The sequence below is a fragment of the Ranitomeya variabilis genome, chromosome 3 (assembly GCF_051348905.1).
Source record: "Ranitomeya variabilis isolate aRanVar5 chromosome 3, aRanVar5.hap1, whole genome shotgun sequence".
In the NCBI taxonomy this organism is placed as follows: Eukaryota; Metazoa; Chordata; class Amphibia; order Anura; family Dendrobatidae; genus Ranitomeya; species Ranitomeya variabilis.
The window spans coordinates 255,176,982-255,192,994 of record NC_135234.1 but is presented as its reverse complement, the minus strand read 5'-3'; the positions used below and the strand labels follow the sequence as shown (position 1 = coordinate 255,192,994).

Sequence of the window (16,013 nt, the reverse complement as noted above, 5' to 3'; positions counted from 1 at the left end):
CTATAGTATGTTTCCAAAAGAAGTTTAATGCCGCACTGGTATCATGCACACAGAGGTGTGATTGACATCCCAGCATGTCCAGGGAAAAGCACCCATTGTCCTCCCTACACAAGTTGGGATCAGTTTTGTTTCTGCGGGCACGATGCCAGGATGCTTCTGGAGTGAGTAACAGCGATCTTGAACTAGTCCAGGTACATACATGCCTGCATTAAGCTGAAAGGGAATCTGTCAGCAGGTTTTTGCTGTGTAATCTGAAGACCTCATGAGATAGGGGTTAAAACACAGATTTCAGCAGTGCCTCTCTTAGAAAGTTTTGCTTTCTTGCAATGATTGTTTTAGCACCAGGAGTTTATCATTGCTGGGACACAGTAGCGTGTGCATGCTAATCCAACACCCCCCCTCCTGTGATAGGCAGCTCACTGTCTATGGGCATTTTATATACAGAACCTGGTGTAGGCGGAGGCAGCTTCCTCAGCTCTGTTTCATTGCTAAATGTAAAAAACTCTGATTATGTGAGAATGGCTGCATCCAGTAATCTAATATTGAGAGTCCTCAGTGGTCGATAACTTTTAATGGCTAACTGAAAAGATGGTAACAAATTGCAAGCTTTGAAACTACTCAGGTCCCTTCATCAGTCATAGACTAGTAGAAATTCTGGAGAATCACATATTTATGCACAACACAGCACAGAAATAATGCCATAGATAAGACAGGTTCAAAGAGGAGAGGCGTGCACTCTGGGGATGTGAAGCTGGTGCAGGCTGAACCTGGACTGGATCCAGCAAACTCAAGTTAGAAGAAACAACCGCACTCAGAGCTTGAATTTTAAATTGCTTCATATACGTGACATTTTTATTAGGGAACACCACAGCAATAAACAAAGAGTTGAGGTAACGTTTCGACCCCTTGATGGGCCTTTATCAAACTTCACTATAAAGTGGAGAGCAATAGGGGAAGGGGGGGATGCTGTCCAGGACAGACAAAACAGCTCCAAAGGCAGATGGAGAGTACGAAGGTCCGGAATGGCACGGACGGGGAGCGGGGTCCCTAGAACCACTGTGGGTCCAGAAGCAGGAAGATCGGCATTTTGCAAAGCGAAAAATACGGTATCTTTCCTGTATCCAGTAATCTAAGTGATACATCATTGGACTCAGCTCCTCTTTGCTTACATTACGCCGCTCTCAGCTGAGGTAGCAAAAACCTACTGACAGATTCCCTTTAATGCATCAGTGAAAATCACTGATGACACTGCTAAAACACTGATGGTAAAAACTGACACACTGACCAAACACTGATGCAACTCTGATAAAAAAAAACACTAATGATACTGAGAATGATTTTTGTACATGTGAAAAATCACAAATATTTGAATGAGGCCAACTTCTATGTTCCCCCTTCATAGGGCATGAAATTGTACACTGCACAATTATTAGGCAGTTTGTATTTTTGATGATTCATTTTATTATTGAATAACTCCAGTTCTGTCGTTTAATTTAACGGGTTAATACACTAAAACCAGAATATGTAAGAAAGTAAAAGATTTTCTTAGGACCATATCCACTGTATATGTGCATAATTATTGGGAAACTATAGTATGCAGAATTATTATACAGCTAAATAAAAAAACTTAATTTTCTCATCTCAATTGTTCATTTTTCTATTCTTAAAATAGAAGAGAGAATGGAAAGTGAAAATGCTGGTGTGAACAGAGCCTTAATGTCAGAGAAAGAAAAGCATTCTCAGACCTCCCAAACATCATGGGACCAAAAGCACGCTTAGGGTATGTTCACACGTTCCTGATTTCAATCCTTTTTTTTGAGGACTAAAACCGCAGCTCTTGGCAGAAAACGCAGGTGCGTTTTTGGTGCGTTTTTGGTGCGTTTTTTGATGCGGTTTTTGATGCGTTTTTTTATGCAGTTTTCTCTGCAGATTGTCTGTGTTTGACACAAATAAAGCTTTAACTGCAGTGGGGGGGAAAAAAAAAAGAAATGATGTCATTTCCTTGTCCAACCCTTTTCTTCTTCCATCCTCCATTTTGGGACTAAACACCAAAATGAGTGGACGTGTTTTGAATGACAGCGCTCCGCAGAGTGCTGAGCGTAGGCCAGATCACAGCCCGCAGATCCAGCTCTATCCAGCTATTTAAGTCTACGTTCACATTTGCGGTCTGCGCCGCAGCGTCGGGCGCCGCAGCGTCGCCGCATGCGTCATGCGCCCCTATATTTAACATGGGGGCGCATGGACATGCGTCGCACTTGCGTTTTGCGCCGCATGCGTCACTGCAGCGCACGCATCCGGGCACAGAGGACGCAGCAAGTTGCATTTTTGCTGCGTCCAAAATCAATCAAAAAAAGGACGCATGCGGCGCAAAACGCAGCGTTGTGCATGCGTTTTGCTGCGTTTTTGTTTGCGTTGTGTGTTGCGGCGCCGACGCTGCGGCGCACAACACAAATGTGAACATAGCCTAAGTGCCACGTATTTAAGTGCCACGTATTTCAGTGCCACGTATTTCAGTGCCACGTATTTAAGTGCCACGTATCACGTATTTAAGTGCCACGTATTTCAGTGCCATGTATTTCAGTGCCACGTATTTAACTGCCACGTATTTAACTGCCACGTATTTAAGTGCCACGTATCACGTATTTCAGTGCCACGTATTTAACTGCCACGTATTTAAGTGCCACGTATCACGTATTTCAGTGCCACGTATTTCAGTGCCACGTATCACGTATTTCAGTGCCACGTATTTAACTGCCACGTATTTAAGTGCCACGTATCACGTATTTCAGTGCCACGTATCACGTATTTAAGTGCCACGTATTAAAGTGCCACGTATCACGTATTTAAGTGCCACGTATTTCAGTGCCACGTATCACGTATTTCAGTGCCACGTATCACGTATTTAAGTGCCACGTATTAAAGTGCCACGTATCACGTATTTCAGTGCCACGTATTTCAGTGCCACGTATCACGTATTTAAGTGCCACGTATCACGTATTTAAGTGCCACGTATCACGTATTTCAGTGCCATGTATTTAAGTGCCACGTATCACGTATTTAAGTGCCACGTATCACACATATATATAACGTATAACACACTGACAGGAGCCATAGTTCCTGTCGGTGTGTCACTGCGCATGCGCGAGCGAGTTTACCGGTGGTCCTTGACCCCGGCACTCTCGCTTAACGGCAGTGCTGCGTGGGAAAGTTCAACGCAGCTGTACTGCTGTTAACCGAGACGCCGGAGCCATTGAACTCCGGAACAGTACGCGATACACTGCTAGGAGCTTCGCTCCTGGCAGTGTATCGCCGGAGAGCAGCCGATCGGCGTGGGACACTCGTTTTATGGATTCTGCGGACAGGGAGTATGAATTTGATTTTTTATTTTGGGATTTTATCTAGGGGATCGAGGGCTTCGCCTACCAGTGTGCTGTTGGTGAGTATATACTCTGTGTTATATGTTGTATGTACTGTGTGTCATGTATGTGTATTGTGTGTGTTTTGTGTAACTTTACAACTGTGCTAAGTCGCCGGACACAGGGACAACTCTCCCATCCTAATACCGGATGGGAGTAGTAGTCCCATACGGCGACTTAGCACAATGGTGGCACTAGCGTCGCATGGGGACACACACACACACACACACACACACACACACACACACACATACATACATACACACACACACACACACACACACACATACCAAATCAATCAAACGGCCGACACGATCCCCATGCGACGGTACGCCTCCATGTCTCTCCGCCCAAGCACTTCCGCCCACGCACTTCCGGCGGCTTCCCCACACTTCCTGCTGCAGCGGTTCTGCACCACAAACCGCAATAAAACCCGCAGATATATTTTTGATCTGCGGGTTTTACTGCGGGTTTGACCTCACAATGGAGGTCTATGGGTGCAGAACCGCTGCTGTTTCGGACAAAGAAGTGACATGCTCCTTCTTTTTTCCCGCAGCTATTCAGCGCGGCTTTTTTTTGGAAATTCAGGATCGTGTGCACAGTGGTTCCCGTTTTCCATAGGGTACATTGTACTGTACCCTGCATGGAAAAAAGCTGCGGAACCGCAGCGGCAAAACCGCTGCGGTTCCGCGGTAAAAAACGCACTGTGTGAACATGGCCTTAGCTTTTGTACTTTTCTTAGTGCTGCTGTGCAGTAATATAGCCAGATTCACTTTTCAGTGAACAGATTGTTTTTTGACACGATTTGAGTGGATTTTTGTGACAGCCTGTTGTCAGTGTGACAGTATAAAACTCGGGCTGCGCTGTGACTCTGGCGTCAGACGTCACATAGCCAAGGATGCCACTGTCACATAATGCACGTTGTAAGTGAATATGGTCAAGTTGTGGCCAACAAGTTGCCATGACTCACATGTTGCAAAAAAACCTGCATATTTGGATTTGTTGCATGCGATCTCAGCCTCTTGCTTACCAATCCAGATGTGTTATAGTTATGGACAAATACCAGCATGATCCCTTAGTATCTCTCCGCGTTTTGCCGCTACTTTTTATCTTAGTTGTTATTACTTTCTTTCAGCAACTTGGGAAGCAGTAGCACTTTTGTGCTACTATCACCACAAGTATCAACGAGCCTTAAGCACTCCAGATACTGTTGCCAAGGTTCAACCGCTGTTTCTCTTTCGGCCACTTTTGGCAGGTATTCACCACTGAATTGTACAAACAATCCACAAGACCTACTGTTTTCAAGATGCTCTGATCCATCTAGGTCTACAAACTAATACCCTTTCACTTGATAGGTGCCATTGTAACAAAATAATCAATTGAGTGGATCTCTTCTCACAACCCTGCACCACGGTCTAGGTCAGTGTTCCCTTGGCCATGGACAGGAGCTGCGTGAATTTCCTAACCTTCCAGCATCCAAGACTCGACTGACGGTTAGGCTTCTTTCACACTAGCGTCGGCACGGGGCCGTCGCTATGCATCGGGCCGACGCGCGTTGTGAAAGTAATGCCCGACGTGGGCAGCGGAAGCAGTTTTACAGTGTTTCCGCTGCCCCATTGTAATGTCCGGGGAGGAGGGGGCGGAGTTTCGGCCGCACATGCGCGGTCGAAAATGGCGGACACGACGCGCAAAAAAAGTTACATGTAACTTTTTTTGTGCCGACGGTCCGCCAAAACACGACGTAACCATCGCACGACGGTTGCGACGTGTGGCACTCCGTCGCAATGCGTCGCTAATGAAAGTATGTAGAAAAAACGCATCCTGCGGGCAACTTTGCAGCATGCGTTTTTTCTACATAACGACACATTGCGACGTGTGTCGAACTACGCTAATGTGAAAGTAGCCTTAGCCGCACAGATGATGTCACACCAGGCCGGGAATCAAACACCATGTCAAGGAACCTGGAGGCAGGACATTTGCCCCACCTGACCTGGACCACTGACCCGGGGTAGCGCAAAGCAGTTTCCTCATCTTTAATGATCAACATGATTTTCTCTTCTTGTCAGTGTCTTTGGTTCTAACAAAACACCCTCAATGCAATAGCCGGGATCGGAGCTAAGTTCGATCTCTGCCCTTTAAAGGGAACCTGTCACCCTGTTTTTTGAAGATGAGCTAAAAATAGCGTTAAATAGGGGCAGAGTGGGGCGTTACATTAGTGTCTTTGTGTGCCTTTATTACCCACCTATGCTGCCGAAATACCTTTGTAAAGTCGCCGTTTTCTGCTGTCACTCACGCTGGTCTGGTCCTATGGGCGTGGTGACAGCGCTGTTTCTCCCCCAGAATCCTGCTCATCATTACGTTGGTGGTGTAGTGGTGTGCGCATGTCCAAAAGGCGAATCCACTGCCCAGGAGATGAAAAACAGCGCGATCTGCGCTATTCAGCCGTTTACCGGTGGGTGCGGCCATCTTTCCTGTGGCCGCGCGTGCGCAGATGGAGCGCTCTGCTGCCCGGGGCTTCAGGAAAATGGCCGCGGGATTCCGCGCGAGCGCAGATGGAGATCACGGCGGCCATTTTCCTGAAGCCCCGGGCAGCAGAGCGCTCCATCTGCGCACGCGCGGCCACAGGAAAGATGGCCGCGCCCACCGGTAAACGGCTGAATAGCGCAGATCGCGCTGTTTTTCATCACCTGGGCAGTGGATTCGCCTTTTGGACATGCGCACACCACTACGCCACCAACGTAATGATGAGCAGGATTCTGGGGGAGAAACAGCGCTGTCACCACGCCCATAGGACCAGACCAGCGTGAGTGACAGCAGAAAACGGCGACTTTACAAAGGTATTTCAGCAGCATAGGTGGGTAATAAAGGCACACAAAGACACTAATGTAACGCCCAGCTCTGCCCCTATTTAACGCTATTTTTAGCTCATCTTCAAAAAACGGGGTGACAGGTTCCCTTTAAGCCCTTAGATACCACAGCCTCCAAATAGGTTATCAGCGGAAGTAGAGTAGCATTGGCTGCTAGGGGCCTAAGGCTTCTTTCACACTTCCGTCTTTCTTTTTCCGTCACAGTGTGAAAAAAACAGATCCGCAAATGTTTTCTGCTATTTCCAGCTTTTTCTCATAGACTTTATCTATTTAGTGACGGATTGTGATGGATGGCCACACGTTTCATCCGTCGTGCCCTGGATCCGTCGTAAAATTGCTGTCCGTCCGGCGGAGACAACGCACATAGAAATGTTTTTTCTGCACGTCGGAAAATCGCTCAGTGACGGATCCTGCACTGTCCATCGTTGGCTATAATGGAAGCCTATAGACGCAGGATCCGTCGCTGACCGTCAAAAGCAGGAATCCAGCTATGGATGCCATCTTTTGAAACTGAGCATGCGCTGAAGAATTTCCCGTCAGGGAAACTCTCTCTCGCTCTTTACTATTGATGCTGCCTATGCAATGCAGAATCAATAGTAAAAAGATATAATGTTAAAAATAATAAAAAAAAAATAAAAAATCGTGATATTCTTACCTTCCGGCGGCCCCCGCAGCCTTCCGGGAGCGTCACGAGCATCGGTAAGGCTGCGGGGGGACGCCGGAAGGTAAGAATATCACGATTTTTTATTATTTTTAACATGGTTTGTGTTGTATATGCGTTTTTGCAGCGGAAAAACCACGTGTGCACATAGCCTCAACGGATCCGTCAAAACAACGGACCCAGTGCACCTGTTTTTTACAATCTGCACAGGATCCGTCTTTTCAACAGTTTGGGTATGTTTCCACTGTCAGGATGGCCGGCGGTATCGCCGCAGCGGCGAAGCCGCTCGGCGCTAAGCCCCGCCCTCTTTCTGGGACGCGATCATGCCGGATGTGTTAACTCTTCACATCCGGGATGATCGCTCTCTCCCATAGCGCCCTGTAATATGCCTTGCGGGGACGCTGCGTCCCCGCAAGGTGTACGGACATGCTGCGATCTGAAAAGACGCGCAGCATGTCCGTAGTCGCAGGGCCGCCGCGTGCGGGTTTCCACGCATAGTGGAGACGGGATTTCATAAAATCCCCTCCACTATGCTGGAACATCTGGACGCTGCTTGTTTGACGCTGCAGCTCTGCGCAGCGTCAAACAAGCAGCGTTTCCTGACCGTGGAAACATACCCTTAGACGGATTGTGACTGATTGTAAAAAACGGGAGTGTGAAAGAGGCCTAACAAAGTCTATTGGATCATGACTACCACATATCCTAATAGGTTTCCATATTGGGCATGAATAAATAAATAATAATCATATAAACTGTATTAGAATGAAAAGTAAAAAGTGTCTTCACCCATATTTTGTTCTTCCACATTTGTGACAACGTGTGTACCAGAGTTAAGATTTGTTCATCCTCCCTCTATAAAGTTGCAAATGAATTTCATAACGTCTGTTAAAAAAAGGGCTCATACAGCTCTGGTGACAACATAAACATGTTATGGCTTTGTTCCTGGACCAATAGTCCACAAACAAATGTGAAAAGAGTATAAAATATATGTAATAGAAGGCGAATGAGGCCTTATAGTTACCGCAGAACAGAAGAAATTTGCCATTGTATTATAATACGTATTATGAAGGCTTATATTATGCCAAGATACTCTGCCGTGCTTTATAATCATTGGGAAATCGTGTTGCAGGTCATTTTTATTACACAATGATAGCTGTAAAAAAGAAAAAAAGTGGAATTGTGGGTTTTTTCTTCACTATTTCACTTTTCTATTTTTTTCCCCATTTTCTAGTACATTATATGGTAAATTGAGTAGTGCCACTGAAAAATACAACTTGTCCTGCAAAAGAAAAAAAAAACTATGTTGACAGAAGAATAAAAAAGTTTTGGCCTTTGGAAGACCATAAATAATAGCTCAGTAGTGACTGCTCCGTGAGTGACATCCTGCTGTGCTGGTGTCCAGAGCAGAGTGGCTGGTTACAGTGCGGCCATTATGTAGACAGCTGGCTTGGCGCTGGACGAGTGGAAGCGAGCAGCTGCAGGGAGAATATAACACCACTTTCTCCCTGCAGCCGCACTTCCAATTATAGTATGGAACATGTTTGTAATGATGCGTATCTGCACGTTACCACTACAGCTGCAGGTAAACACTTTGTTTCTGCTGACAGGTCCCCGAATTATATACAGCATGAGCAGTGTGGTACAGATTTAGAAAAAGAGTTTGACTAAAAAGTTGTCATTGTAATATCCTATTGTGTTTAGTAAGCTATTTTTGAGGAAATCCCTATTTTTGTACATAGCTCGTGTCCTGTTTTCAAGTAAATTGCACTGAGCTGCGGTACCTGACCCAGCCCTTAGATGTATTGAGAAAAAGCCTCTGACCATTCTTTTTTAAATTTGTGCAACCCTTGAAAATGGAAAGGGGTGTTCTCTTACTAATCAGTATAAGGCTACGTTCACACGATCCGTTTTTCACTGCGGATTTTTCCGGTCCTTTTTCGGGGAAATCCGCAGTGGAAAACGGCGGTGCTTCTCTAGGCGGATTTGTGTCCTTTTTCTTCTGCGGATTCCACTGCGGGTTTCCAACTGCAGTTTCCTATTGGTGCTGTTGGAAACCCGCAGCGGAATCCGCTGAAAGAATTGACATGGTACTTCTTTTTTCCGTTGGCAAATCCGCGCGGATTTTCCAGCGAAAAAAAGGATCGTCGGCACAGCGGGTTTTGTTTTCCATAGGGTAACATTGTACTGTACCCTGCATGGAAAACGGCTGCGGATCCGTAGCTGCAATTCCGCTACGGATCCGCAGCAAAAAACGGATCGTGTGAACGTAGCCTAAGTATATGAATGACTGTTTAATGCTGCACGATGAGGGAGGGATGAAGAATTCCCAGCACTCTTATTCCTTCAGTGCAGTGTCTCTTAATGTCAGCATTGCGTCTCCTTACAGTAATAGTAATAGGACACATTTTGGCCTCTGCCAAGTCTTCATCAACTATTAAAAATGTCATACATCACACTTGAGGTCATTTTCTGGAGACTAAAATTAATTTATGAGTAACCATATTTTTATTTTTTATTTCATAAATCAGTAGTGCTCTTGAAAATAAACAACTTTGTACGATATCTTATCAGGGAAATCTGTACTAATCTTTCACTCTCTATTCTGGGTAAAAAGCCACGTTCCCATGTTCAGTATTTGGTCAGTATTTTACATCGGTGTCTGTAAGCCAAAATCGGCTAACCCCACCGCTTTCTATCTACATTTTGTACTGACAGTAAACTGCTAATCAGTGGCCGGGGTAGACCTGAACCAGGATGCATGTGGGAGCTAGTTTGGAAGTAATAATCTCCTGCTGATAAAACTTTGTTTGAAACAACAGCACAAAGCCTAATGAGTCACACATCACTGAAATCAGTGTCTCAGCCCCAACCTCATCTTTCTCTCAGATTACATAGCAAAAACTGACAGATTAATAAGCGATCTACCAAACAGCTTATATAAGAGATTTCAATAACAATGCAGCAAGTAAGCAAATTAATAAATAATGCACAATATTATTACTCATCAGCCATCCACCTAAATGTCCTCTTGTAGTTCCCGCTGGTCTGCAGCGTCTAGGAAGCAAAGTGGGAAATTATGCTAGACTATACAATGACTGTAATAAATGATTAATCTCATACTCTCAGCCTAATCCCTTTGGAGCCATCTTAAAGGCTCCTCTGCGAAGTAATAGATAACTTTTTGTCTATAACCTTCCCATCTCGGGGTGTGCACCTGCTCAGTTATTTGCTATTTCACCTGAGAGATGGACTGATTCTAACCCTTAGGGCTTGTTCACATGAGTTTCAGCTAGAAAAGTGGGACGATTTTTTCTCACTTGTCATCCATGTGCAATCTGTTTTTTACAGCAGCAGAGCTATTAATCATTTACTGGACCATTTACAGTTTCCTATGCTACATCATTGCCATGTATCTGTAAAAGTCAGATAGTGAACCTTCAGTATTATTCAATATCAACTTGTCCAAAAAGCTCACTCTGATCATACTTAATAGTGATTGTAAGTTCTTGCCATATAATAATAATAATCTTTATTTATATAGCGCCAACATATTCCGCAGCGCTTTACAGTTTAACAGTTTCAAACACTACAGTCATAGGTAACAACATATCAAATTCTTACTGCGCCAATGTCCTCAGTTGTAAATAGTTGAGCCAAAATAACACTTAAAGGGAACCTGTCACCCCCAAAATCGATGATGAGGTAAGCCCACCGTCATCAGGGGCTTATCTACAGCATTCTGGAATGCTGTAGATAAACCCCCGATGTATCCTGAAAGAGGAGAAAAAGAGGTTAGATTATACTCACCCAGGGGTGGTCCCGCTGCGGTCCGGTCCGATGGGTGTCTCAGGTCCGCTCCGGCGCCTCCTATCTTCATGATGTTCTCTCCTGGTCTTCACGCCGCGGCTCCGGCGCAGGCGTACTTTGTCTGCCCTGTTGAGGGCAGAGCAAAGTACTGCAGTGCGCAGGCGCCGGGCCTCTCTGACCTTTCCGGCGCCTGCGCACTGCAGTACTTTGCTCTGCCCTCAACAGGGGAGACAAAGTACGCCTGCACCGGAGCCCCGGCGTAAAGACCAGGAGAGGACGTCATGGAATGAAGATAGGAGGCGCCGGAATGGACTTGCGACGCCCATCGGAGTGGGACCGCCCCTGGGTGAGTATAATCTAATGTCTTTTTCTCCTCTTTCAGGTAACATCGGGGGCTTATCTACAGCATTACAGAATGCTGTAGATAAGCCCCTGATGACGGTGAGCTTACCTCACCATCAATTTTGGGGGTGACAGGTTCCCTTTAAATAAATGAGGCTTTTTATAGAAGGCTAAAACATCTTTATTACAGTACATTAAAAATATGACAAAAATCATGTAAATATGTAAAAACAACAGGCCAATCCAAATACAACAAAAAGGGGTTGGTATACCTGTGTAAAGTCTACTGCAATATACTGCTGGGTATAGATATTATATGTAGAAATTCATATCATATGATAAAGACAAAGTAGTGTGAATATAATAGTTATTTAACATACACAACAAAGGATACTAGACACAATAGATCAATATGAAGAGGTAATTTTAGCAGCAGTATAGGAGGCCAGGAACCCACCACACCCGACGCGCGTTTCGCAATGAAATACTTCTTCCAGGGGAGACTACTTAGTGTCATTATGTCATTATGTACAATAAAATGTTCTATCATGTTCATGTGTGCTATATTTTAAGTAACCATCACTTATGTGGATGTAATTGTAATTATCCGGATCTTTTATATGGATTAAGCATATTTGGGATTCTTATCATGAAGTCCATTATATGTCATTATACCTTGCGTCAATATGGCACTATGTCTTTATCATATGATATGAATTTCTATATATAATATAATATCTAACAGACTTCAAATAGACCCAGCAGTATATTTAGGTAGACTTTACCCAGGTATACCCACTCCTTTTTTCTTGTATTTGTATTACTCTTGTTGTTATTACATATTTATATGATTTTTGTCATATTTTTTCATGTATTATAATAAGGATTCTTTTAGCTTTCTATAAAAAGACTCATAGTTTAAGTGTTGGTTTTGCATATCAAATTCTTCCAAGAGTAAAGCCCACCGTACGCAGTAGATAGCTCTCTCCGGCTCTCTCTCACCCTCCATGCAGAGGAGCGCCCGGCTTGGTGAGTGATATAGTTGGGGGATAACTCTTCTGCTGATTTCTCATTGATGTCGTGTTAGTGGGATTTTAGATTCATATGCTGTGTACTTGTGATATGCAGTTAAAATCTAGTGTGCTGAAACCTTTGTGTATTAAAGATTAATATATATCTGACCTTAAAAATAATCACATTTTCATTTAGTTTTCGCAAAACCAAAAACTGTGTTTATGCCTAGAGTTATGGATTTCGTATCCTCAAAGTTTCACTTAGATCTGATTGGTCTCATCACAAATATCTCTTGCTTCCCCCACAAACCGCTCTGAAGTTTGCATAGAAAATACTGTTTGCCGACCACCACACTTATAGTAACTTCTATACATATGTTAAAGGTAACCTGTCTCCAGGTTTGGCCTATATAAGATGTGGCCACTGCCTTTCAGGGCTGATATACAGCATTCTATAATGCTATAGATAAGCCCCTGGTCCGACCTGAAAGATAAGCACCGCTCCATTACAGCGCTAGAGTAGTGTTATTAGTTCGCTGCCCCTAGTCTTATACGTACCAGCTGCCGTCTTCAGCTCTTCCCTGCGCCACTCATGTTGGTCTCCAGCAGGTTGTGACTTGTCGGATCGCTCCAGTGTTTGCTGGGCCAGTCACAACTCAATGTAAGTCTATGAGAGCCAGAACGGGGCCAGAATAGGGCTCCCATAGACTCACCAAAAACTTATGAGAACGTAGCCTAAGAGATTTCTGGAACTTTGCCATTTAGTGAAATTTTGGGGAAGCCATAAGTCCATAATCCTGGCAATATTTATACTTTGTATAGCATATTGTGATTACCTAAGAGCTCTTTAGTGTACAAGAGGATTTTTTGATTCACATTTTCCATACTTAAATAAATTGTTTTGAATAATTTCTTTCAATTGTATTTTAAAGTAAAAGCCATTATGTGGAATCACTGATAACTATAGCCCTGTGCTGTTTTTGCAGTTGGGATGAGAGCAGCTCCATAAGCAGTGGCTTGAGTGATGCATCGGGAAATCTCAGCTCCGAGGAATGCAACGTCAGTTCTTCTCTTACCTCTTTACCCTCCACACCTACTGCATCTCGACGAAGCTCAACTATTGCTGTAAGAATGAAACTATGAATTTTCTCTCTTTCTTTATAGCAATGCATATTCAGTGCACATAAATATACTTATACTGCACTTGAGAAAGTATACATACATGTGTACAAACCGGACACAATCATATATACACATTGTGGTGATACGCTACCTGAGTGTGTTGGGGGACACTTGCTTGGCATGGGATTTAAGCACTCAGGCACGATTTCTCCACTTAAACAGTCTATTCCGGTTTATTAAACGTCATAAACCATAACACAAACAGTTCATTATACCGCCATATCAACATATCACATACGGTTTTACATTGCCTACAGTGGTCACACTGGTATCTCTCTCCATTACAGTTCATTACATGCATCAACGGAACATATTAAACCCCGACAGTCTGTTCCAATGGCAGATACGTCTCTGCTGTATATCACAGGTTTTTCCCATACCAGGGATTACCTCACAGGAACTTCGGCTCCACACACTGACTCCTGCCAGTGCTGGTTCACAGGGGAAAGCTGCCTCACTGGGATCACCGTCCTTGTGACCAGGGCACCTCAGATAGTCCAGACCCACAGTAGGAACTGTAGCCTCCCCAATACAGAAGCCGTCACAGGTTCTGTAGTTGCAGCCTCTCCATGTGCTTTCAGGAAGTCCAGTCACAGGCACTTTCAACACACAGGCCATCAGTCCATGATCTACCAAGTGCTTACAGGACTCCAGTCCATCCGCGGACAATCCAACACTCTGACCATTCCAGGACTCACACTCTTACCAGGTGCTTGCAGGACTCCAGCCCATACCAGGACAATCCAACACCTCAAGCATTCAGTCCATAGCCTCAGCAGTGCTTCCAGGACTCCAGTCCATCTCAGGACAATCCAACACACGGGCTATTGCAGGACTCACTCTTCCCAGGTGCTTGCAGGACTCCAGTCCATAGCAGGACAATCCAACACCTCGAGCATTCAGTCCATAGCCTCAGCAGTGCTTCCAGGACTCCAGCCCACTTCAGGACAATCCAACACCCAGGCTATTGCAGGACTCACGGTCTCAGTGCCTCCAGGACTCCAGCCCATATCAGGACAATCCAACACTGACCGTACATCAGGTCCACGGTCTCAGGTGCTTGCAGGACTTCTCCAATACCAGGAGTCTCCAACACCGACCGTCCAGTACCTTGCACATGGACCAAACGGATCCATACACAGGAACCACACAGGCACATGTGACCCACACCCTGGTCACATTACATACCTGTAACCACTCCCCTGGGTGGGAGTGTGGGTGTGTGTGGCTAGTCTGACACTCCCATCTCTCATAACTAGCCCTGCCAATCTCCCATTAGCATTACACAACTACTTGTGGGACTACAGGTCCCAGCACACCAAACAAACTTCAGATTGACAGCACAGAGTGTCTTCCTCTGCAACACACACACCGGCCATTAACACTCCTGCCGGACTTAGTCTCATCACATTTATGCCTCCAAACGCATCTTAAAGCATACACACAGCGCCCCCTGGCTGTAACGTGGGTCACCGCACCACAACATGCATACAGACACAACATACATTCATGCTTACACACATGCATATATACACCGCATACATGTATTTAAATATATATATATATATATATATATACATCTATATCTATATATATATATATATATATATATATATATATATATATATATATATATATATATATATATATATATATATATAGTACAGACCAAAAGTTTGGACACTCCTTCTCATTTAAAGATTTTTTCTGTATTTTCATGAATATGAATATTGTATATTCACACTGAAAGCATCAAAACTATGAATTAACACATGTGGAATTATATACTTAACAAAAAAGTGTGAAACAACTGAAATTATGTCTTATATTCAGCCATGCTGGTTCAGTATGCCTTGAATTTTGAATAAATCACCAACAGTGTCACCAGCAAAGCACCCCACACCATCACACCTCCTCCTCCATGCTTCACGGTGGGAACCAGGCATGTAGAGTCCATCCTTTCACCTTTTCTGCATCGCACAAAGACACGGTGGTTGGAACCAAAGATCTCAAATTTGGACTCATCAGACCAAAGCACAGATTTCCACTGGTCTAATGTCCAGTCCTTGTGTTCTTTAGCCCAAACAAGTCTCTTCTGCTTGTTGCCTGTCCTTAGCAGTGGTTTCCTAGCACCTATTTTACTATGAAGGCCTGCTGCACAAAGTCTCCTCTTAACAGTTGTTGTAGAGATGTGTCTGCTGCTAGAACTCTGTGTGGCATTGACCTGGTCTCTAGTCTGAGCTGCTGTTAACCTGCGATTTCTGAAGCTGGTGACTTGGATAAACTTATCCTCAGAAGCAGAGGTGACTCTTGGTCTTCCTTTCCTGGGGTGGTCCTCATGTGAACCAGTTTTTTTGTAGCGCTTGATGGTTTTTGCCACTGCACTTGGGGACACTTTCAAAGTTTTCCCATTTTTCGGACTGACTGACCTTCATTTCTTAAAGTAATGATGGCCACTCTTTTCTTTACTTAGCTGCTTTTTTCTTGCCATAATACAAATTCTAACAGTCTATTCAGTAGGACTATCAGCTGTGTATCCACCAGACTTCTGCACAACTCAACTGATGGTCCCAACCCCATTTATAAGGCAAGAAATCCCAATCATTAAGCCTGACAGGGCACACCTGTGAAGAGAAAGCCATTCCCGGTGACTACCTCTTGAAGCTCATCAAGAGAATGCCAAGAGTGTGCAAAGCAGTCATCAAAGCAAAAGGTGGCTACTTTG

At 44.4% G+C, this 16,013-nt stretch overlaps 1 protein-coding gene across 5 annotated transcripts in view; it reads left to right on the top strand.

The window, feature by feature from the left end:
- The window catches only part of NAV1 (neuron navigator 1), a 205,512-nt gene that overhangs the window by 52,115 nt on the left and 137,384 nt on the right, over window positions 1-16,013 (top strand). For all 5 annotated transcript variants that reach the window (XM_077295397.1, XM_077295399.1, XM_077295396.1 and 2 more), the window contains exon 5: window positions 13,093-13,231. In XM_077295397.1, coding sequence (XP_077151512.1) covers window positions 13,093-13,231 — 139 coding nt within the window. The remainder of the gene's footprint in view (window positions 1-13,092; window positions 13,232-16,013) is intronic.